The sequence below is a fragment of the Sciurus vulgaris genome (assembly GCF_902686455.1).
Source record: "Sciurus vulgaris genome assembly, chromosome: 1".
Lineage (NCBI taxonomy): Eukaryota > Metazoa > Chordata > Mammalia > Rodentia > Sciuridae > Sciurus > Sciurus vulgaris.
In genome coordinates, this window is record NC_136461.1 from 204,958,078 (window position 1) to 204,982,536 (window position 24,459).

The following is a 24,459-nucleotide window of genomic DNA, read 5'->3' on the forward strand; positions in this document are numbered from 1 at the left end:
TGCATTCTAGGGGTGAACCTCCAATGCTCATGGAGCCCAGTCCAGTAGCTGAGTGAGAGAAGCTGTGAAGTGGGACTGAGTGACAGAGCGCAGGACTGACAACCCTGTTCAGAGGGTGACTCACATCTTCTGAAGATTCAAAAAGAGAAATCTAATTGTTTAAGGCTGACCCTAATCTAGAATTCCTTAAAGCAATCAGTAGCCAAACAAAACATGTCTAGTTCCCAAGGGACAGTGGGCTCCCAGGTGCACCTCTGGAAGGCAAAGGCAGAGCACCAAAGCAGACCAAGCCAGGGAACAGCTGGACCGAAGCCAAGCTTGGAGTGTGCATCAGCACCGTGGAGGGTGGGCTGGAGGGGCTCAAAAAGCACGCCAGTACACCACAGGACGAGCCCGTCGCCACAGGCAGCAACTGCGACCCTCACACAGGAATGTGGCATCCACCAGAAGGGTAAGGACAGCTTCTCTGCTACAGCTGAGGAGCACAGAGCGCTCTCTGAATGCAATTTAATGCAGATGCAATTCGAGCTGCCTAAGAGAGAAGGAAGTACAGGAAGGACAGGTGGGGGTGCTCTCTCAGCATCAAAGTCATCAAATCTGCAATACCCTGCCCCGGTCCCTGCTTCAGAGGGCATGTCATTCCACGTACGCCTTTTGCAGAGCGCGTTTGGGGTGAATGGGTGGGCACAGGACAGGTGACAGGCAGGCAGGCACAAGGAGGGGGTCTGGAAAGTGCTGAAATGTGGGGTTATCAGGGAGGTGCTACCAGAGCCAAGCGGCAATAAGAAGTCCGGGAGCGGGAGAGCCAAGGGAAGCAGGCAAAGGCAAAGCGGCGGTGTTTCCTGGAGTCCAGGCAGCCTGCAGCACAAACTACCAATAAACACGCAGAGGCAGCCTGGAGGAGGACAGACTGATTCCTGGAAGGAGAGTCCCCCCCAGGGGAGGCCAGAGAAAACCTTGGTTAACGAGGCACAGTAAGAACAAACAATCTCAGTCTCTGTTCTACAACTGAAAGCTGCTGGTGCTTGGCCTATAGTCCAGGTGCTTGGATGGTCTCTAGACCCAGTAAAACAGTGTTAGGGAAGTTTAAAATTGACTGGAAAAGGTCTTTAATTATATAATTAGAATCAATGTTCAATATGTTAACATCAAAAGAGAAAAATGAGTAGCTGAGTGCATGAATCCAACACCTCACTCCAAAGCCAAATCAAGAACCAACACTGATGTCCATCCTTGAAGGACACAGGACAACCATGGGGGCATACAAGCAGAGCTGGAGCTAGAGGTGTCCAAAGCTGCCGTCAGGGCCCACATTTTGACAGGCATGGTGTGTACCATGCCCCACAGCAGTGTGGGTTTTATTTTATTTTATTTTTTAGTGGCTATAACAAAAACATTTCCAAAGGTCTACAAATTGTCTGAGTCACAGAAGTCTTTTTTGTAGCTTGCATACTGGGTGATACATGTGCATAAACAACTATAGCAGAATATGCTGGTTGCTATAAGAAGGTAGGAACATCATCTATGGAATTTTTGCCCTTAAAATGATGCTTCACTATATAATAGAATTTGCCATGGGACACAATTCAATACGTGGGTGATATGCCAGGAATAGATACATGTCCATAAAAAGTACCTGAGAATTAGAGCTCACCACAGCATAAGCCAGCTGATGGCATGAATCAAAAACTAAACAGGCCCACACACGCCGTAGCTGGAGTTAGGGGGAGGGAGCTAAAGCGTTCCCACTCTGCAGGGAGGACCCGAACCCACTCTGCTTTAGGCAGCAGGCGTGAGCACACTGCAGAGCTGGGTCATGAGCATGGTGCATGGGATGGGGAAGGTTTGGAAGCCTTGTCACATTAAAATCCAGTTTAAAAAACAACCTGAGCTGTGAACAGGACAAGACTGGGTAAGAATCTTGCCTCTCGCCAACTCATCAGCAGCTCCTGCTGGGAAGTACCCAGTGCTGGTTCCCACCCTACCCACTTCCAGCGCCTGCCCCTCCTTGAGGGCAACTGCCCCTCCACAGAGCTGAGAAGCTCCTGCAGCTGTGCTAGCAGCTGGGCCTGCAGGACCTGGGCTCGGCCAGTGGCGTCTGGGAGGAGGGCGCTAGAGCTCTGAGAGGAGCTCTGCCCTAGAAGGCAAGGTGCTGCCCTGGACATTGCCATGCCCCGCCTAGAACTGCAGCGGGGCCAGCCACCAGGAGAGGGCAAGCAGAAGCCCAGGGTCACAGAGGAAAAGGGAGATCCTGGAACTTAATGGCGCAGCTGTGCTATGGACCCAGCCCTGGACCCAAGGCCTAGACACCTTGTCACATAAGGAAGAGACTCATTTCGTAACTTGTTTTTAAAGATGCTCCTACTAGTAGGGTCTTAACTAACACACTCTCCAACCACCTTACGCCTTGACCCTAGAGTCAATCACTTTCTCCTTAAGAATCCGAATCTAAGCCTGCCACTTTCTCCTTAAAACCCCTTCAATGTTTGTGCTCCCATTGTCCCTAGACGGTGGCAGATAAAGTCCTCCAAGATTTGCCGTAAACCAACTATCCCACTATCCTTGCGTGACTGGCCATGACTCCACGCACACACCCTCACCCCATGGGCTCCAACAACATGAACCACAAGTCAACCAAGCACCCCAAGCTGTCTGCAGCCCTGAACCTGTGCACACACCCTGGGAATAGTTGTTCCTCAAAGGCTCATGTGCCAGAGTCTTGGTGCCCAAAACCACAGTGATGACAGGTGGCGGGGAAAAGAAGGTGAAGGAGTGAGAAATGTAAAAGGCAATAGAAAAAAAAAGGCTGCAAAAGACAGAAAGGGTGACAACTCTGTGCCTTCCAACGCTACTGGACAGCCAGCAGCCTCCTGCCTGTGTGCTCTCTGCACTCTCTCCGCTCCTCCTTAACACGGGAGCAGCCACGGTGAAGCAAAACAGTCTCCCTGAGCCACCACTGCAGGTGGTTAATGCTGGCAGCCACCGTGGCTGCATCCTCAGAGTCCACACTTGCAGCCCCCAGCAGCAACCTGGGAAAAACCCCTGGCTCTCCCCTGCAATGTCCCACTCCCCAGACCCCCATTTTCCACTTCCTAGGACCACATCCAGATAAACCACCCACAGCCACTGTGGCTCCCAGGACACAAGCTAGGACACCCCCAGGACTACCCCAAGTGCACACCTCAGAGAACCCACAGCCTCAGTTCTCCAGGGCCTCACACCCTGTGGAGCCACAGACCAGGCCAGACACATTCTCTTCTCCAGAGCTTTAGAAGCCTCAGCACTAAGTTTTCTCAAGAGGCACACTGGGCCAGGCACCACACTGAGCAGCTAAGGAAGTGGTTCTTGGAGAGCATCTTGGCAGATCGCTCCAGGACTAGGGTCCCATAGAGAAGAGCGAGCACACTCGCCGAGGCCAGTGCTCAGCACATTTAAGAAGCAACAAATAATTCAAGGTAAGACACCAAACATGTGGAGGCTGAGAAGGGCCAGCGTGAAGACCTGGATGCCGCCCAGAGACTCTGGCCACAAGTGCAAGTGTTTCATGTACAGAAATGTCAGGTTCTCCTGCAAGCCCATGTGCTCCTCCTCCTCATAGCCCAGACCTGGCTCCAACTCAGCAGCATGGCTACCTACTTCCATTCCCAGGATGAGTCCATACACTGCAGGTACTCAGCACTTCTTTGTGAAAGTGCAGGAAGCATGAGGGAAGAAGAGGAGGACATTTTAACAGATCTTGTTGGTAGTTCTGTGCTTACTTACTTTTGGGCACCAAAGCTTTCATTCCCACTTGACCTGGGTGCTCATGACCTTGCCTGCATCCTCATTTGACCGAACTGTGCACTTCACAAGGTTGACTTTCCCACCAAAACACCTCCTGGACTCCTGCTGAAAGTCACTCTGGCACATGACTTCTCATCCAGCTCACATGTATCGTAGCCTTTCAAGAAGGTGTTTTTAAAATAGTTTCCTGCTTCCTCTGACTTACTTTCTAAACTTTCCTACATTCCCCCCAGCTAATGCCCACATTCCCTCAAGCTTCCTTTCTTTTGAAAATTCAACAGCTCTGTGATGGGTCTGGGTTCCCCCTCTGTGCACGGTTGCCGGTTTGGTGCAGCTGTGAGCACACTGCGCATGCACTGGCGTGCACAGCAAGGGGCCTGTAAATGGAGCCAGGGAAAGGGGCACAGGGGAACCCGCACTATGTTCAGAGTCAGAGAGACTTGATAGGGGACAGACACACTCAACCACTGATAATGGGACTTGGGACAGCTGATTAGTATCCACAAAACAACTCACAAGAAAATAAAATACAGTGAAACAGACCTCAAGGGATTGCTGTGAGAATAAAAGGGCAGCCTCTATGAAGGCCTCTGTACCCATCTATCATCCCATCCAAGCTCATCTGTTCCTTTTCTTCCTTCTGGAAACTTCTGGGATGCTGCCTCTTCAAGCCACGCCACACCTTCAGCACTACTCTTATCCATCTGCTTGGGAGTCAGTTCTAATGCACATGAGTTTCAGAAATTATGAAACAGAAGAGATTAAGTTAGTCGCCAGAGGCCATCTTGGGGGGCGGGGCAGAGCTCACTCACCTCTGCTGCTCTGGGGTTCGCAGTGGCAACCAAAGCACCACATGCTTCCACACCACCCTCTCAGAGCAGATTCTGTCTGCAGCAAAGTCCTGGCTCTTTAAGAAGAGAAATGCAAGGAAGCCCCCACCCCACACTCGCACAGTGAACAAAATCCCTCTTCCTGTCAGACCTGCTTCAGTTTTTTCAGTCTAGAATACCTTGTTTGGAATTTAGCTGTGTTTTTAAGAGTTTTAACATCCCTGCCACACAAATTAAATAAACGTATAACACACTGTAGTAGCTAGCAGAGTAACAACTGAGGTGAGAAACTTCTCGGGCAATGACACCACGACATGCTAACAAGAGCCGAAGGTCTGGGGTCTAATCCAGATCTAGTGAACCTCAGACTCCAGCTGCTTGTTGGAGAGGTAGTTACTATCCAACCGTCTCAAAGGAAGACTGTCCACACTAACTGCAGACCACTTAGGGACAGGGATCCACTTAAGACAGGAAGCCCTGTCTGCCCGTTCAGGACATGCACGAGGGCCCTCTGAATAGCACTCAGTCATGGCTCCTGGACTGGACAGCAGCGGTCTCCACCTGGCCACCTGAGCAACTCCACAGCCAGGAGTGTGACAGCAAGCACACACAGAGGCACCTGGGTGAACCCTCACTCCAGGGCACCCAGGCCACCCCACCCCCAGCTGTCCTGTGCCCATCTCCACAACCTCCTACCCGGGCGTTTTCACACACGGCATGTGAGGTGGCTGCTGCCAAAAGAGGCAGGGATGGCAGCTGGGCTCTCCAGTCTCTGCAGGCGGCTGATTCAATAGGCAGCGTCACAGGTCCTCTGGGAGTTGGGAGGAGGGAGGGCCAAGGACTTGTGCACAGTCTCCCCGGCCAGTCCCCACCACACAGCACAAGTCTGTCTGCTGTGGGTGCATGGTGGACACTCAGGCCGGACCTCAGCCCTGCCTTCCCACCCTGCACTGCACCCCACCACTGAACGGCATGCCCAGGGACCTGCTTGCTTCTAGCTGCAGACTCCTCCTGGTTGTGAGAGGAAGGTCCTCCTCACCTTAGCAGCGGGGCTTGAGTCTCCCCTAAAGCAGCACTTCCATCTCCAGGAACAACCTCGACCACACTTCTGCCACCTCACAGAACAGTCTCTGTGAGCTGATTTTCTCGCTTTCCTCATACTTCCGGGTTTAAGTGTCCATCTTCACACGAAGGAGCTCAACACGGACTTGGAAGTCACTGGGCACTGAGGAATGCACTTGCTCTTCACGAGACCTGGCTCATGCCACAGACCCGACAGCCCAGCGCTGGGCTCACATCTGTGATTTGTATAGATCTGTGGAGACAGGATCTGCCTCAGGAGCTCGCATGCTAGTGAGGGAAGACGATGAACTGGAACGTAGCGTCAGTCACAAGGCATGCTAGAAGGCAGCCATCTTTCCTGGCCCCAGGCACAGAGGAGGCCTGGTGAAGCAGGGGAGTGGAGCTCCTCCGAGCCCCGGTCTGCTCCCACACCTGACAGCACCCCTACTGAGGCAGCACCCCTACTGACCTGCCTGGCTCCTGCATCTGTCCACTTGCTTCTCAGCTGTCAGCATGTGGTGCCTCTGCTGGGTGTCCTCCACAGAGCCCAGACATCATGGGTACCAATAAGGTAGAGAGCCAGGAAGGACCTCCATCCTTACAAAGGGCAAGAATTATCAAGGGAGGCCCAAGTGTCTGACCCCTTGCCAGGCACTGGGGGCCCAGAGGAGGGACAGGCCTATTTCCTGTCCTCAGGCAGCTCAGAAGCACCCCTGCGTACCCCAGCCACACAGCTCGCCACACCTGCAACCATCCTGGGCCTGCACAGAGACAAACCAAGCCTCAGAAAGGGGAAGGGGCAACATGGCCCGGAGACCTGCCTTGTCAGTGGCAGACCCAGCATGATGTCCAAGTTCCGCAGACAGCAAAGCACGTGTGCCCCAGGTCCTCCCCATCTCTGACGGGGAGCACAGGACAGGGGCGAATGGGGCAGATGTCAAAGTCGCACACTGTCTCAGGGCAGTGGAGTACAGACTGGCCTGGCTGCTGGGCCAGAAGGTGATGCACGATCATCGTTCTCCTTTCTCTGTGGGAAAACTGCTTAACTGGAGGACTGTTCACGTACCATAGCCCTGAACACTGCCACTGAGCAGCCCGTTCCCACCCCCGGCCCCCCTCCCTCTGACAGGGGTCCCAGGGCCATTGTGTTAAAGGCCAGGGTGGGCAAAATAAAAGCAGCATTTGCTCTCTGGGCCCTCGGCCGAGGACACTTGCTCCTAATGGCTTTTCACAGTCAAGCAGTCCCACTGGAGCCTGCACCAAGGTCCATGGCACACTTGATGGCCCAGCTGGCTCAAGGCGCAGCAGACTGCCACTCCAGTGCCGCCTCTAGCGCCTGGCATCTACAATCCCTTACGCTTGCCCAGGGCGTGCCGGCTCTCCCAGCTCTGCAGCGCCACTCCTTGCTAAGAGGAGGCAGTTTTAAGGGAGACAAAGAAAGCAAGAATTATGCTCCAAGAATCAGGGCCCATCCATCTCCCCTGTGTCGAGACAGTCTGAACCCCCTGGCAACACACACAGTGCAAAAAATCACTCTGTCGAGAAGGCAGGACGTGAGGCAGTCAGAGAGCTCCCAGAAGAAATCCAGCTAGCCACTAATGCCAACTGGGAATTATGGATAATTCACTTATCCTTGTTCCATAGAATGCCCAGCTGACTTCTGAGCCTAGGCAGAGCACCTGGAGAGAATAGCTGGCCAGCTGATGTCCTAAGAAAGACATCTCAGTGTGGAAAATAAAACACCAAGGGAGCTGGACAGAGGGGGTCCGGGTCTCTCCAAGTCTTCCAGATGCCTCTTTCAAAACAACTGCCTTCCAAATGTCCTGCTTTGGGAATCCCAAGTGCCATACTTTGGATAGGGAATATCTCCCAAAGACCCTTGTGTTAAAGGCCTGGCCCTTGGCTTGGCACTACTGAGAGGTGGTGGGACCTTCAGAAGGCAGGGCTGGAGAAAGGAAGAGAGGTGACCAGGGGTGTGCGCAGGAAGCAGGTACTGGTACTATCTCTTTCTCTCTCTCTCTTTTACTTCCTGGTCTCCCTGAGGTGAGGAACTTTGCTCCACTGTGCACTCCCAGCCACGATGTGTTGCCTCACCACAGGCCCAAAAACAAGAGAGCCAAGCAACCAAGCACTGAAACCTCTGAGACCCTCTGAGACCCTCTGAGACCACCAGACATAATAAAGCCTTCCTCCTTGTAAGTTGATTACCTCAGGGATTTTTTCACAGTAATGGACTGTGACTAACACATACCATTCCATGGTAATATTCTGATTTCAGACTGTAGCAAATGTTTGAAAATATTCTCACTGAGCTCTAGAAAAAACTCTTCTCTAACAGAAAACAGGATGTAATTTTAGTGAGATCAATAGCTGAAATCTATCTGAAATGCTCAAAGACCTAGAGAACAGAACAGGTGACATCATAACCCTACAGACTCTTTCTGACCCCACCCTGGTGAGCCAGGGCACAGGGAAGGAGGACAGTATGGATCCCATCAGGGTGTGGCTTTCACACAGAAATATCTAGTTGCAGTCTGCGCCCCTGGTGTTCCTCCTCTGACGAGCACCTCGGAAGGGAGAGAGACCACCCACCGCAGCAACCCTCACCGGGTGGAGCGAGAAGGCTTACAAGCACTGGCAGCCATTAACCGGCACCCGAACTCCACACACACGCCGTCCAGCCAGTCTCCTCATCCTCACTTTTTTCTCCAACACTCTTACCAATGTGGTCCTCCAGAAAGCAAGGCCCCAACTACAGTCCCTGGTCCCCTGTGTAGAGCCAGCTGTGACTGACGAAGCACCAGAATGGAGGCTTTTAAACTATTTTAGACACTTTTTCCAAGCGACCTTTTGGGCAATTTCAATATGATCAATGAATAAAAGAACATGACTTCTTAGATGGCGGGTGGGGTCCCTGCCAGCTCCCCTGACAGCCTCCCACGTCGTCCTTGGCATACTTGCTGCCCCAGCACTGAACACCTCCGAAGAGCCCTAGCAAGAACCTACAATCTCCTGGATTAGGATACACAAGGTACTCTGCCAAGTACACTGTAAGTACCGTGCCTCTGGAGAAGGCTTGGTAGAGAACACCAGGTGTGCAGTCCAGGGCACTGAGTGGACACCCAGGCTCTCCTCCCAGCTGAGTGAACTCTAAACTCTGAACCACGATCACATCTGCAGAATGAATCACTGTAAGGCTCACAAGAGGGAAAAGATGCAGAACCCCTCACGTGGTGAGACACACATCATGGCCCTTGGGATGTGTCTACTGCATACAAAAGTCCCACTCAGGCCTGAGGCTGGAGCGACTCCAGGCCCCTATGCACAGCTTCAGCTACCCATGGTTAATCATTGTCCAAAATTCCCAGAAATTAATCAATTGATAGATTTCAAATAACTTTTATTAAAGTATAATGTTCTAATTATTCTATTTTATTATTACTTAGTGTTAATTCCTTACTATACTCATTTTATAAATTAAACTTCATCATGGATATGTACATACAAGAAAAAGCACAGTATATGCAGGGTTTGGTCCGATCCATGGTCCCAGGCATCGCCGAGGGTCTTGATGACTGGACCCCCCTTCGGCTTCGTTACGGTTTTAATGAAGAGCACGGTGATGTGCTGCCTCACTCGCCACCTCGCCTGTGTGTTCTCCCAAGTCACTGACGATCTCAGAACTACAATTTAATTTCGTGACATCTGTGCCACATTGCTCTTCACCCCAGCACGCTGACGTCATTCTTTATGTTTTACTTCCTTTGGAAACCATAGCACTTTCTAAAGTGATGATGGCGCACAACAGGGATGTGAATCTTGGAGGGGTTAGCAGACGCTCTGGAGTGGGCGTCCACACCCCAGTGCTGACCCTCCCCCATGCCAGCAGGCCCCCTGGTGCCCCTATGTGCACACATGTGCACATGCATACACACTTGTCACTGGCTCTGATAAGCAAGCAGCTCAACCCTCAACGAGATCAAGGAAACCCAGCTGGGACAAAATCCAAGCATGTTCCCTTTACCCCAAGCACTTGCTGTGCTCTGCTCGCCACCTCTCCTCCCCTAGGGGCTCCTTCGGCAGGGACACTGCCTTGTTGTCCAACCCTATAGGATCTGGGTCTGCATGTTTCACCCCTGAATTTCCAGTACAATTCGTCAGGGTCTCTTCGGTAACTTGACATTCAGACAAGATATGCTACATTGACCACGGGCAGGTGAAGAGTTAAATGTAAATGCAATCACACGGTTGTAGAAATTAGTTGTATGCATTCATTTATAATTAACACTGCACTAATATTCTAAAGTACCTATTCTAAATTGTCCCAGAACTAATTAAATCTCAGAATGCCCCAGAGAGCAAAAATGTTAGCAACCACATTAACAAAAGGCCCAGAACCACTGTCAGAACAGCAGACTGATGAGGGATTATATTCTGAGGCTCTGCCACCAATTTGCTCCCCCCTGCTAGGGCAGCAGTTTAAGAGCTTCTCGGGCCCAGAGGCGCTGTTACCTGCTGAATATGCATCCTCCGCTTTCCCTCTTCCCCCGGGCTTTCTCACATCTTCCTGTCTCTCCCATGATGAGGGAAGGACAGGCAAGCACCTGCTTCCAGGGCACTGTTCCCACAAAGACTGACTGACACAAACCAGGGACAGGCATGCAGCCTTCACCTGTGCCTTGCCCCAGCCACTGCATGTTCCAGCTGCAGCAAAGCACCTCACTCCTCACATGTGCCCACATTCCCTCAGCTGCAGGCTTTCACATAAACCTACTGTACCTTCCTCTCTACCACCTCCCTGACTGCCATCGTTAGGGATGTAGCTTGTAGCCTGCAGCCCATAGCCCCCTCCTCCAGGGAGCCTTCCAGAATGCACCCCTGCACGTGTGGCTCAGCCCACTACTACATTTCATCTATTTGTATCCCTGACTGCTCTTCAGACTCAGCTGCTCAAGGGAAGAGACTCCTCTCATTCAAGTTCAATCCTTAAAATTTAGCTCAGTGTCCACAATAGCGTAAGCTCAGCAGCAGGAGAAGAGAATCTGCTGCCACAGGGACTTCACATAGCCACGCTGTAGCCTACCTCCTCGACATCTGGGGAGCACACCTTACCTTAAAGGTCATGGGCCCTGGGCTGTCCAACCAGTGTCTCAGACCTCAGGAGCCAAGAGAGCACTCAAGACAGTCAGAATGCACAGCAGCCGCTTTCTCCTCTCAGAACCTTTCATTACATCCCTGCACCCGGGGCTGCGTCACACCCACCAGCCCAAGCCCTCCACGCCGGGAGGTTGTGGGCAGCACACTGAACTTCAGACAGCAGTACTGCCATTGGGCTACCTGCTTTGCCTCAGAGCACCAGTCCACTGGCTTCTAACAGTCCCCAAGAGCCCCAGCCCCTAGGCTGGTCTCCAAGATGTTCATAAAGTCTTACTTTCAAAAGTCCTAGCATAAAGGACTTTATGGGTGAGTGTTCCCCACCCATAAAAGGTCCTGAGCACCCCCTGCTTACTAAGAGCCATGGATGCCAGCAGTCGACAGAGCAGGGCACATAGCGCCAACAACACACCTCATCAGAAGACTTAACTACCAATGGGACCGAAGCTCCTCACAGGCGCAAGGCTCCAGGGGCCACGCTTTCCTCCTCTCCTCCTCCTCTAAGCAACTCTGGTAAGATATCTGAACTTCCTAAGTGTCAGATGTCACTGGAGTAACAGGCATGCAGTGCCTTCCCCAGCAGACAGCCACAACCGCCCAAGCTGCAGGCACTGTGCTGGCTAGAAAGAACGAGCAAGAACTCGGTGGCTGGCCTGAGGGGCTGAGGGGGAGTCCCAGGAAGAAAACACTCCTTCACAAGATCACAGGGCGAGTGGAGTCCAGACGCAGCAGCTAGAGATGAACTGGTCCAGTCTCAGGGCAGGGTAAGGTCAACCAGGCCAAGCAACCGCAGGGGAGGGGAGGCACAGGAAGACAGTCAGCAGGAAGCAAAGGTCCCCTCTGTACTGTGCACACTCTGTGAAGGACAGGCATATGGGACCAAAAAGGCAAGGACCAGTTAGTTCAAAGGCTGCCACAAAGCAATCCATACAGGAGATGAAAGCCAGACCAGGGGCAGAGGGAAGAAAGTCAGCAAGCTGGAGGAAGAAATCAGAAATCAGTGGGAAGGAGACCCGGAGCTGACCCTGTAAAGACTACAATGAAGCTATGACCTAGAGATGAGCAGGAGCTGACTGGCATGGGAGAGGGTCCCAGTGTCCCAAGGAGAAGGCACAGGTGTATGACAGGACCCACTGTTGGGGCTGCCAGGGTTCAAAGATCGTTGAAGGACTGCGATTACCCAAAGCGGAAAGGAAAAGGGCACCCAAGCAAAACGAATGATGTGCACGAGAGAAGAGGCGAGCACACAGGACACCACTCATGGGCCTCCGAAGGCCCCCTCATGCCACAGGTGGGCAAGGTGGCAAAGGCTAAGAAAGATGTCAGGTGCAGAGCAGAGCGGAAGCCAGGCCTCAAGTGGCCCAGCAGGTTTTTAAGGGGCTCAGACTTTGAAGAGTGATGGGCTCTTGGAGGGCTGCCTTCAGGGTAAGGACAAGAATTCCTCTTTACCTTTCTTACCTCGTCCTTTTGAAAGTAAATATCTTTATATATGTTGTAATGTCTAGAACATATTAACACAGCAGTGTCCATATCTGAGCCAAAATGCCTGGGTTCACATTCCAGGCCCAGTGCTTACTACCATGTGGTACTAGAGAGGATGTATGCCTTGGTTTCCTAACTGTAAAATGGGGACAAAACAACAATTACCTCACAGGACTTCTACAAAGAAGGAAAGAGTTGAGATCTGTAAGATCCTTGGGATAATGGCGCCCACAACAAGAACTCCAAGAACGCTCGTTAAATTAAAAATATACAACTTATCAGTAAATGAACGGATCTGACCAGAGACATATTCCCAACCACCAGTGTACACAGCAAGTGGACTGGAGTGGAAGGGCAGAGTTCCACCAGGGAGATGCTGAGGCCTGGCCCATAAAGACAGTGGCCAGGATGGAGAGGAGAGGTACTACTCAGCAGGAAGCCAGCCACTGTGATTAGGAGCGCGATGTGGCAGATGAGGGCGGCTTCTGACTGAGGCATCTGGATGGTGGGGCCATTCACCAGGATGGAACCAGGGAAGAACACCTATCGGGAGCTAGACAGTGAGGTCAGGATTGAGTACACTGCACAGTAGCAAAGCCCTGCAGGACACCGAGAGTGAAAAATGGGCAAGGAAGACATCTGCAGGACACCAGAACCATGACAATGCACCAAAACTTCGTGGCAGTCACACTGAAGGCCACCAAGCACGGCCAGTTCCCCATTGTCCTGGGAATGGTCCCGGGAAATGGCAGGGCTGCATTTCTTGATCCCAGAAGTCAGGTGGGGCCGTGTGACCCCTCTTGACTAGTAAGCTGTATGGAAATGGCAGATGTCACTCCTGGGCCAAAGTGAAAACACCAGGACTTTCTTTCTCCCCTGCATTACAATCTGCCAAGTTGAAGGTGGCAGCTGCTTCCTCTCTGGGTCACTGAGCAAGCAGAGCCTCCTGAGAACCTGCTGAGAACGTGCAGCTTCAAAAAGAAAGCAGACATGGTAGGCATGGTGAGGTCACACCCTGGTAACCTGGGGGCACTCTGCACTAGGGGTGCAGCCTGGTCCCCCTGACTAGCAGAATCAGGGGTAGTTCTGAGATAGGCAGAAGAGGAGCAGCAGAGAGGCAGGAGGAAAGCTGGGGAAGAGGGTCACAGAGAGACCTTGAATTGTGCTGAGCCACACCCGCACTACCAGTACAGCTGCCGAACTCCAACTTTCATTCCCTGAGTAGTACTAAGAAAAACAAGGGCATACAGGTGGCAAAAAGAAAGAGCGCCATTATACCTCTTTCCACAGAGACAAGTGTGACACTCAGGGGCTGGCGCTGCACCACCTCCTCCCCGCAGACTTCCAAATGCAACACAGACCCGTTTTCAGGTATTTACCAAGTCAGCTGCAAAAGCAACAAATTCAGGCACGGCAGAGTCCTGAGTGCCAGGAGACGGCTCCAGGAAGAACACAGGTGCATCCTAGGTACAGCCGTGAAACTCACGCCTGCTCTTCTAAGAGGAACTTAACAAGAGCAAAAGGAAATTTTTACAACTCTCTCTGCATAAAATGACCCCAGAAATAACAAGCTTAGAAAGGTTCAGAAGCCACTTTTATAAACTAGACATATTGATTTCTGTAGGCTGCAAAATGTTTCTCAAAAACACCAGCTGTTCCACATAGCAGCAGGGGAAAATTTTTTCCTAGTTTCTTTCACTATTCAAAGGGGAATAAAATAAAGGTGGAGGACACATCAAAAGTGTTATTTTAATTTGCCATGGTTCAGAGTAAAATCTTATTTTGTTTTCTTCTAATTGTTTTAACAAGCTATAGAGTCAGGGTCAATTATTTAAAATGTCACCATACTGCTCTTTACAGAGTACATATAAAAGAATCATGTGAGAATTTTCCAAAAGGCAATATTGTATTTGGTAAACTCAGGAACATGGTGCAGATGCGTGGACCTCGGCCACAAGGCAGTTGGGCATAAGGTCATTTCTGCATGTTTGAGAAGTTTCCACTGTGGCCAGAGAGGAAAACACACCTAAGCTTCCACCTTCCCATTAGGTACTTGTGAAATTAGAGTCCATTCTGGTCATTTCAATCCATGGAATATGAGACCATTTTCTGTACTGCCTATTGCAAGAGGAAGCTAAGATCTTGGTAGAAGAGACTGTGCCTGATGCCCCTGCTGGAGAACTGTAGACAGTGAACACCAGGAAACGTACAGGTAGAGCTTGATTTTCTGCCAAGTCGAGAAAAACCTGGCGGAGGAGCATTGAAACACATTCTTGAAGTTGAAGCCAGACTGGTTGTAAGACAGGAATGTGACGGGCAGGTCAGTCACAGGGCAACAATAGGGAGTTTGGGGTCCTGTCCCCCACTGAGCAGGGACACTCCATAATATCACCTCTGGACCTCAAATTCCTCAATTATCAAATTAGAAATGGGGTCTAAAAAGGATTTTTAAATCCAATCTACAAGGTCATGTACTGTGGAATTCAATTCACACAGAGAATCACAGAGTTCAGGACCAGATCAGTGGTTTCCAGATGGGGATGAGGGAAAGGGGCGGCTCAAGGACAGTTCTGCCTCCTACTGGAGGAGCTGCCACGCGGGTCTCCCCCTGGGTCACACATGCACTTTCATTCTCGCAAACCTGGTATCAGGCTATACCTGTGAGATACAGGGCGGGGGCGGGGGCGGGGGCCGGGGTGGAGGGCACATGGAATCTTTCCACACTACCTGGGCAACTTCCTATGAATTTGTAATTACTTTGAAACACAAAGGTTTATTTTTTAAAGGGTTTTCTTTAGACTTTGAATGAAATTTTTTAATTCTTTGAATTCTAATTTTTCTCCAAGGACCCAATGATGTGAAATAGTTCATTGACTAAATTGCATTTATTGAGATTATTCCCTTGCCTAAACTATATATATATATATATATATATATATATATATCTCACTTCCCAACTGATGCAAAAATATAATTTCCAGGCGGATCAAAAATATAGGTGAAATGAAAGCATCTGAGTAACAGAGGAATGTAGAAACACAGAAGTCAATTTCTGTCATGTTGGGGCATGGCAAAGCCTTCTAAACTATGATACAAAGGCAAGAAGTGTACTATGCCCGCAAAATGCCAAAAAAGGCTACAAATAAAATTCAATGATAAATGACAAACAGGAAATATTTGCAGCCTACGTGCTAATCCAAAGGTATGAGTAAAAGACATGAACAAGGAATATCCCCAATCACACACCAAACACAAGCAACTAATAACCATGCACAGGAATAATCCAAAGAGCTACAAACTAAGACAATCACCCCCATCTGGGACTGGCAGGGGTAGACCAGAGGATGGAGGCGAAATGAGCAAGAAGGCTGTGATGGAAACCAAAGCACATTCTCAAGGTGGTTGGACAACGCACATGTGTGTCAACGTGCAAAACAAGCCCTGTTCACCCAGCAATTAGTTAATAATGGCACCAGTGCAAAAAATGGTAATGACAAAATAAAAATGTACGCTCAACACTATTCACCTGAGAGGATTTTTCATCAGTCAGAAAAACCTGGAACAATCCTAAACACCCATCAACTGAGAACCAGTGGGGAGAAATCTGTGCCTGCGCATGTGATGAGATGCTGTACAGGCTCTGAAAATGACAAGAGTGGACAGTCACTGACTGCTGGGGTCAGGACACACAGCAAACAATCAAAAGCACAAACCCTGTAGCCACAACCAAGCCACCACATGCAGGTTGCATGCTGGCAAACTGGTGGACCTCTCTGTGCCTCAGTTTCCTCCTATAAAATGGGAGTAATGATGGTGTCTTGCTTTTAAGTTTGCCAGGAGAACTCCAAGAGCTATTAGCTATGAGACACTGAGAACGGCCTCTGTAACACACCAAGTGCCAGAAAACGGCTTGTTAAATGAAAAATACTGTCATAAAAAAATATGTCTGCCACACTGGAGAACCAGAAAAGACCACCAAAGAGCGCAATGACCCCTTCTGACAGCACAGGCAGGCGTGCACAACAGGAGGGGCCTCTCTGCCTCAGGAGCAAGGCTGTGGGCCACTGCTGCTTTCTTCTTAGCATTTTCTATGAGGTTTAAAGAGAAAACAAAAAGTATGATCTCCAACAAGCACTCTCAGACATGTTTGGAAGGTAAGTGCTAGCAGTTTTCTGGGGCAAAATCGGGCAAGATGTACAACTCTTTCTGACCCAGCAGTTTACATCCTACTTCATAAGAATGGGTCCTACAAAAACAAGTCTAGAAATAGATATGCATGTACATACCCATAATAAACACATGTGTACACACATGTGCATACACAGATACATACACCTAAAGATTACTGAGATTTACTAAAGAGCTATTTACAACAGCAAACAACTGACAGAACCTGAACTTTCATCAGTTGTACCATGGCAGGCAGCAGAACGGAATACTGCACAGCATGGGAAGATAGTCCACATGGCTGGCAAGTGTCATTTCAGTGAGGTTGAAGACTCTGCATATCACTGTGAAGGGGACACTGGAGGATTGGTGCCCAGCGCAGGCCCTGACCCTTGCAGGCAGGAACATCCACACACCTTGCATCCCACTCACACTCCCGAAGACGGACCTAGGCCTGAGGCTGGGGATGGAGGAGAAAGAGGAATGTTTGGTGTTGGCAGGGTGGCATCCCTGGTCCTAGCCATAGTTGCCAAGATGGCTGGGTGCATTCACAGAAAAGTCTGACAGGAGACACCTGGCAAGGCCCAGAAACAACAGATGTGCAAGGAGATGGCACTGGACTGTAAAAGAGCCAGGTTCTCAGAAAGACTGGGCACAAACACAAACAGGGCAGAGCTGTTTCTCACCTCCATGGCAGCGCTGGTCCCACTGGCCAAGATGCAACAACTATTAGCTAGCAGTGCCACAAAAAGGGGGAGGGTTGTGCGCGTATGCGTGCATGTGTGTGTATGAGAGAGAGAGACTGGGACATCCGTCCACACAACTGCAGAGACTGTCAAAGCCATGGCAATGGGTCGAAGAAGGTGGGTGCTGATCTGCACCTCAACATCTCCTTTCTAAAACTGTCCTTATTCGCCAAAAGAACTTTCTTTCAGTTTCCAGTCAGCACTGATCCCTCTGCAATCTCAAATCCACGGCCCACACTGCTGACATAGCCACTGCCCCTCCTGATCTCAGGACAGATGTCCCCACTGCGGTGCTGGGACCTGGGCTGCTGTTTGTTAGTCTCTGCAGAGGTAAGGTTTCAACAGGCACTTTGAGATCCCTATAGGAGAAGGAACACATCATATATTTTCTACAACCTGAACAGATGTTGGCAATGAGCCTTGGCCACCACCCTAGATGTTTGATGAGTATTTGTTGATGAATTACTCAATAATCATCCAATCTGGGCTAGGATTCTGCACACCAAGGTCGTGCTTCACTGTAGGGAGGCATTTACAGTAAAAGCTTAAGAGCAGGGGTTCAGAGTAGGATGGCCAGGGTTCAAAGGCCATGACGCTGACAAACAGACCTAGGACTAATTACTTCATCTCTCGGTGCCCAAGTGTATCCTTCAAACTGGAAGAATGACAACAGCGCTGTCTCCACAGTGCTGAAGTGGGATTCCAACCCCCGCAGCCACTTTCCAGAGCCAGAGTCCTGACCTGCGTGGTCACCCCTGCAGCATGCTGAGCACGGCAGAGAACACTGAGCTCTCCCTAAACAGGGGTGCGGCCTGCAGTCTTGGAAAACAACTCAGGAGCAAACAACTACGAGCCGCTGCCTGCAGTGCAACCTCGCTCCTCCAGTGAAGGCAGGGAAGGCGGTGAAGGAGGCGCCGTCCTGCAGCGACCTCACTCCTCACTGGAAGCCACCCCTTCAGCCCTTTGTGGAGCAAACCTCCACACCCCAGTCCTTAGCCACTGGCAGTCAACCAGGCCCTTCACAGGGCCTTGAGTCCCCCAGTCGCTCACTGTCCACATGGCCCTGTCCATCCTTAAGACAACCTCCTGACTTTCAGCCAAATGCCAAATACCTTTAAGGCACCAGGTTCCCTGACTCTCTCGGGACACCTTCTCCCAGGGATGCCTTGCTATCCTTTAACATTCTGCATTTTAAAACTCGATCTCCTTTCACAGAACATGAGCTCATAAGGGTAGAGACTATTTTATTCTGTGATTCCCAAAGTACCACCAAGACTGGTACCCCTGGGCCTGCACACCATGGGCTCCTGCTCACAGATGACACATTAATTTTAAAGATCACACTTGGTCATAGCCAGTAACCATTATGAAAATAAGATAGGGGAGAACTGTATAAATGCATGCTATTCCCAAATAACAACCAAAGCCAGAAACAAGTATTCGCAGTTACATCTCTGTGAGAAACCGACATGGTCACCTTGTCAGCATTTACCTGCTTCTCCTTCCTCCTCACCCAGATTCAGCACGATGATGCAGATGTGCTTCCGCAGCTGGCGCGTGTTGGAGAACTTCCGACAGCACTTGCCACACTCCAGGCTGCTCGGGGCCAGGCCAGCCCCCTCCTCTGGAGCCAGCGGCCCCTCCTCACTAGGGTTCACCAAGTTTTCCACCAGCTCCTCTTCGGCACTGGGCTTCTTTGTGGACCCCTTGGGCCTGCCTCTCTTCCTCTTCATGACCAAAAACTCTGCAAAGGAAACAAAAGCGCAGGGTAGAGTGACACAGGTGGCAGGGCAGAGCATGCACTCACTTCTACAGGTAGGATATGTTCAGGTCTCACATTGTATTAAAAATGAGAAGTCTGAAGAAGCTCCAGAAAGGACCAGATGCAACATCACCACCAGCACTACTGTCCCTGGGGCTAAATGCTAATGGTAGTTGATCTTCTGATATTCTGCCTCAGGACTGTCAGGGGAACCTCTGCACATGCCCCTTCTGTGAAGCTTGGGAACTAAGTTGTGGCTGTCGGCCCTCAGACCAAAATCCCCGCTAACCACCACTCCCATTTAAATCCAGACCTCTCTGCTTCTTTGCCAAGAGTTCTCAGATGCTGCTGAGCTTGTCATACTCTTAATGAGTCAGACAAGTATTCAGATTATTTCAAGGAGTCAAACTGTCCTGGTAAGAAAGAGAAAAAATAATTATAATCTAAAGCCACAAATTATAGGGCAAAGACAATAACAATATTTTTCAAGTTTCCTAGCGACCTACTGATTTAAATGACATGATCAGAGCTGCTTTAAAGCCAAGTTCCAAATCATTTTACAGCATGTATTTCTTCTTAATTAGTATTCATTTTTAAGTCATTCATTGCTGAAATGAAGGTAGAAGGTAAGAGCAAAGTGGGGTCAGGAAGCAGAGCATCATATATAGTCCTGCAAAGTGAAGCAGGGGATGTGACTTGTCTAAGAGGGGCCCCTGAAAGAGGCCAAGCAGGGGTCTCTCCTGGCCAGGCTGAAATGCCCAAGGCCAGAGCCATCTGTCTGACTGAAGGATGGCATCTGGGCAGCCCTCTGAATCTGAACACCAGAGAAAAGGGAGGACTTCTGGGTCCTGGCACCATCTCAGTTACAGACTAGCCTATGGAATGAGGACATCTGTGGGGAACCTTCCTCCTTTTTCTAAAGTTGTGGCTCTGCACAGTGAAACACCAGCCACTTCATCATTGCTAGCACCACAGAGATCCTTTAATTAAAAGGGTGGCCTTTGCTCACAGCAGAGAGGGAGGCTATGGGGGCAGAGTCCACAGGGAAGAGCAGTTCACCTGCAGGCACTCTGGGAAAGGCAGCTGACCTTGGCACTGGGTCCCCGTGAACACAGGAAGACAGGCACCCATCCTCCTGGGGCAAGAGATTTCCAGGAGCAAAGCTTCTGCTGAAGTGCAATGCCAAGGGCAGATCTGCGTTGGCTGAGTGTCTAGGCCAGAGCCTTCTTCAGCCAAGCAACAGGCACAGTTACAAATCATGAAGGCACACGGAGAGACCAGATGAAACAAGCAGCAGACCATAGCCCTGGTCCCGTCGCCAGGGTTGGATTTCAACAGGACAAAGGCTGTGTTTCCAGGAGGACCAGCCCCCACAGGGAGGGACAGGGGAGGGAAGGAATGCAGTTACAGAGTAAGGAGAAAGTGTTTACTCAAAGTCATTAAAACTTTTCCTATTATTATTCTTCACAACAGCATGTACAACCTACTGAAGCAGCAGTTAATATCAGAGCAGCAGAATTAGCCAAGTCTGTGAAACACCCACATCATGTCACATCAGCTGAGCTGCACAAACATGGTTCATAACAGTCTACTCAAGTTTGTAGCCCAGATCTAACCCCCATGATCAACTCTGGTATTCACTGTGAAGAGGCCACTGCTCTGAAATGCTCTCTCAGGACACTGCTGTGTAGTCAAGAATCAACCTAACCCAAAGGGAGGTCTGGCCCTTGCTCTGGGTGACTGGGAGGGATCTTCAGACCCCTAGATGTCCTTCTGGATGGAAGAGTCTGTATTTCCCTGGGGTCTTTGGCCCCTGGATGATGGATGATGCTTCGGAGCATGGCACCTTGGCTAAAGTGCATCAACTCCAACCTCAGAGACACTGGAGAGCAGTCGTGACCCACATGGCCATGTCACTGAGGCCCAACAGACACTCTGGACAGCCAAGGCTCCAGTGAGCTTCCTGGATGGAGATTCTCTTGCTGTTGTTATGCACTGAAGATGGAGGGGATGGTGTCTAGGACTCTCTGAGAAAGAAGTGTAGAACTCTCCTTAGTTCTGTGAAATCTTCTTACAAATTGTCAAGCCTAAAGGAGACCCTTAGGGATCCCCAAATTTGTAGAAAGCTGGTCAGAGAAGGTGGTCCTGGAGACGCCCCTGGAATTGTGGCTGGCGTCAGAAGCCTGTTAAGGACTTGGTGATGGGGCGCCCCGTGCTCCTACCCTGGGGTGTGGCAACTGGCATGGCAGATCTCCCACATCTTCTCCAGGACACACCTGAGCACACAGTCAATAGCAGCAGAGCCTACTGAGCACAAGACAGCTTGCTGGCAGCACCCTGGGAATGCAGCACAGGGTGCCATGCAGCATGCAGCAGAGCTGTCTGGAGGTCTCCCTTCCCACAGACTGGAGACCCCTTGAAGGCAGAGTCCTTGTCCTGCTGATGCTTCATGCAGTCTGCACCTCGCCTGGTGCCCTGACCCAATAACGCTGGCTGAATTAAACTGAAGAGCCGTGTGCAATCTGGTTGTCAAGGAAGAAACAAAATCAGCCCTGAAAGCTCTGAAAAGCCTCAAACACAACGGTGACAAAACTAATCTCCCATCTTGCTACATCCATAATTCAGATCCTCAAGACCAATTAGTTAGCTAAAAATGAAATATTCATAAATGAACTTGGAATAATTTAAGCACTGCATACTCGTTGCTGCTGTCAACCACCCACATTTTATAAAAGAGCTGAGAATCCTAGAACCAGGCAAGGAAAACGGCGCAAGCTCCAAATTCAAACATTTGGATGGAGTTAGTTGCCTGTACTTCCTCTTCCTCTTCCCTGAATTCCTGTACTCAGGTGTCACTCAACTCTGGAGAGTTTGTCATAAAAACATCTGCAGGGCAAACCCTTGTCCATCCCCAGGAAAACTGCCAACCCATGCCTTCACACAGACTCCAGACTCCAAGCTGCCGCTCCAGGCTCTCCTTGCCTCCAGCTCCTTCCTGTCTCCCTGTCATTACCTGGCCCTGGAATCTTCCATCATTCTGGATGACTTTGCCCGTGCACTCAGACTAGCCTTCTAGGCACAACCCTACCCCCCGCCACACACACACACACAGGCACAGAGTCTCCCCCTCCCCTCCTTGCCCTCCACCCCTCATTGCAATGTTCTAGACCTCCCTCCCCTGGACACACAGTCCCTGTCTCTTCACTGACCTGCTGGTCTAGTCCCCCTGCCTGTGGCTGTGTTCCTCAGTCCCAGTCAGACCCCTAACCCCAATTCACATCCCAACGCTCCCAGTCCAGTTCAAGTTTCAGCGTCTCTTCCATAAGGCTGTTCCCAGCTGCTTTAAGCAGGACAGGCCTCCCGAGCTGAAGTGCGTTGTGACATGGACCTCGCATATCAGGGCGTGGACCCCACAGTGTCCTTATTGTTGCCCTTTTCCTCTCCTTGCACAATAAGCCCTACAGTTTGAACTAGGCTCTCAATTCCTGGGTCCCACGGGAACTGAAATGGAGCTGAATATGGAATAGACATTTAATAGCAAACACCTTGATCAACTGTTTGATGACTGAAAAAGAGACATTTGGAAAATAAGTCATTCCTTATGTTCTAAGTTTCCATTAAGAAAAAAAGGGGTTGAACCATGGTGCATCTGAACCTGCTGTAAATCCACAGTCTGGGGACAACTTCCTCTTGTCAGATAATTACCCTTGCAGATTCCAGGAAAGATCTGACAAGGGACAGAAAGCATCAAGCAAAATCTTTTTAACTTGATCAAGACATGAGTATCATGAAAAAATAACCCAATGTAATCCAAAATTTAATAATGTAAGTTCTTTATGTGTGCATCACTCAAGTTTGCAAGACAACTTCCCTGCTATTATCTCATTTTATTCTTCAAAATCTTATAAGATGAGTGTAGCAAACTTAACTTCTTCAGTGGAAGAGGAAAGGGGAGCCCAGATGTTCTGGTGGCTTGACACACCTTCCAGGGAGCCATTGAGCTGCACTGGGACCTGGGTTTCCTCATTCCCAGCCAAACTTGTCCTGCTGAGCCACACCCAGTATGGGTACTGAGGGTCATTTCCACATATTTTAAAGGAGAGAGTGTGCATGGCACAGAGAACACTCACTTGGAGTTACACAAACCTGGATTCAAATCTCCTCTGAGCCTCAGTTTCCAATGTGAAGAATAAACACAGACTGCCCCAATTTTACAGAGTCACTGTTGATAACAGTGATCTGCTGTCATACTGAGGACAGTACTGAGGTGACTGATAAAACAAGAACCTTTTATTATTCTGGCCATGGTCCTTAATATCCTGATTTGGTACTTCTCTTCCTAGCCAGTCCACTGTTGGATCACATGATTCCTTGATGTACATGCATTCTTGTTATTCTGATTTGGTGCATGTTTTTTCCTTGATTTCTTCATTTTATAATAGCTCATACACAGAGAAATCCAATATAGAATTAAGTGCACGTGAATTTTCTTCTGCCTAAGGTCACAGATACGCCAGCCTCTGGGTGCTCTCACTTGGCAACTCAATCTCCAGTCACACCAGCTCAGAATTTCAGAAGAACATGAAACACTAATATTTTAGAGCCCTGACAGTCAATCTCCCTGGCATTTACTTCCAAAGTCCAAGAAGCACTAGGAGAGACGATGAATCATTTATCAGAAGAGGAAGTGTGAGCCTCTGGGGTCTGCAGGAAGCACAGCCCTCTGTGGGTCAGGCTGCATCCTGCTCTGCAGCACCAGGCTCTGAGGGCAAGGCTTCCGGGCTCCATCAGCCCTCAGTGGAAATGCCTCATAAATGACGGCAGTAACCAATCACGATGGAGCAACCAGACCTCAGGCACCACTGCCAAGCATTTCACATTGATTTCCTCATTTAATACCCAAGGGTACCCTTAGTATTGTCCCTTTTACACAGGCAAGAACACTGAGGCACACAAAGAATAACTAATCTGCTCAAAGTTCACAGAACTGAACAGGGCCAGCGGCAGGATTGGAACCTGGACCTGTTTGCCTCAGTCATCGAGCTTCACAACTAAGCTAGAGAGCAAGTCCTTTGATTGGTGCAATTAACAGAGCAGAGAACTAACACCAGCTGACCTCCAAGTTCTACAGGAAAACGACAGTCTCAGACAGCTACGCACCTCAATGTGACAGCTCCTGGCATGAAAGAGCACTGGATGCAGGGGAGGGGGCAGGTTTACCATGAACTGAGCACTCACCGCAAACTGCACACAAGGCTGCTACAGTGGCATGCGAGAACATGTACTTGCCTCAGATCCTTGAAAAAGGCCAGTATCTTGTCAGGCTGCGACAGATGACAAGAGTCGCAGCCTGGAGGACCCTCCAGGGCCGACGTGCACCCGCCAAGCTTCAGGCTCAGGCACTGGCTGCATCAGTCCTGCACACCTTTCATGCATGTTCACCCGGAAATACCTGTGACTGGCTCATCCAGAA

General features: G+C 50.1%; 1 protein-coding gene across 4 annotated transcripts in view; it reads right to left on the bottom strand.

Moving 5' to 3' along the window:
* Positions 1-24,459, bottom strand: part of ZFAT (zinc finger and AT-hook domain containing) — a 205,147-nt gene that overhangs the window by 137,172 nt on the left and 43,516 nt on the right. For 3 of the 4 annotated variants that reach the window (XM_079134761.1, XM_079134762.1, XM_079134764.1), the window contains exon 3: positions 18,717-18,968. In XM_079134761.1, the coding sequence (XP_078990887.1) occupies positions 18,717-18,968 (252 nt within the window). Of the gene's footprint in view, positions 1-18,716; positions 18,969-19,299; positions 20,158-24,459 lie in introns of those variants that run through there. The other variant, XM_079134763.1, reaches the window with a different exon arrangement.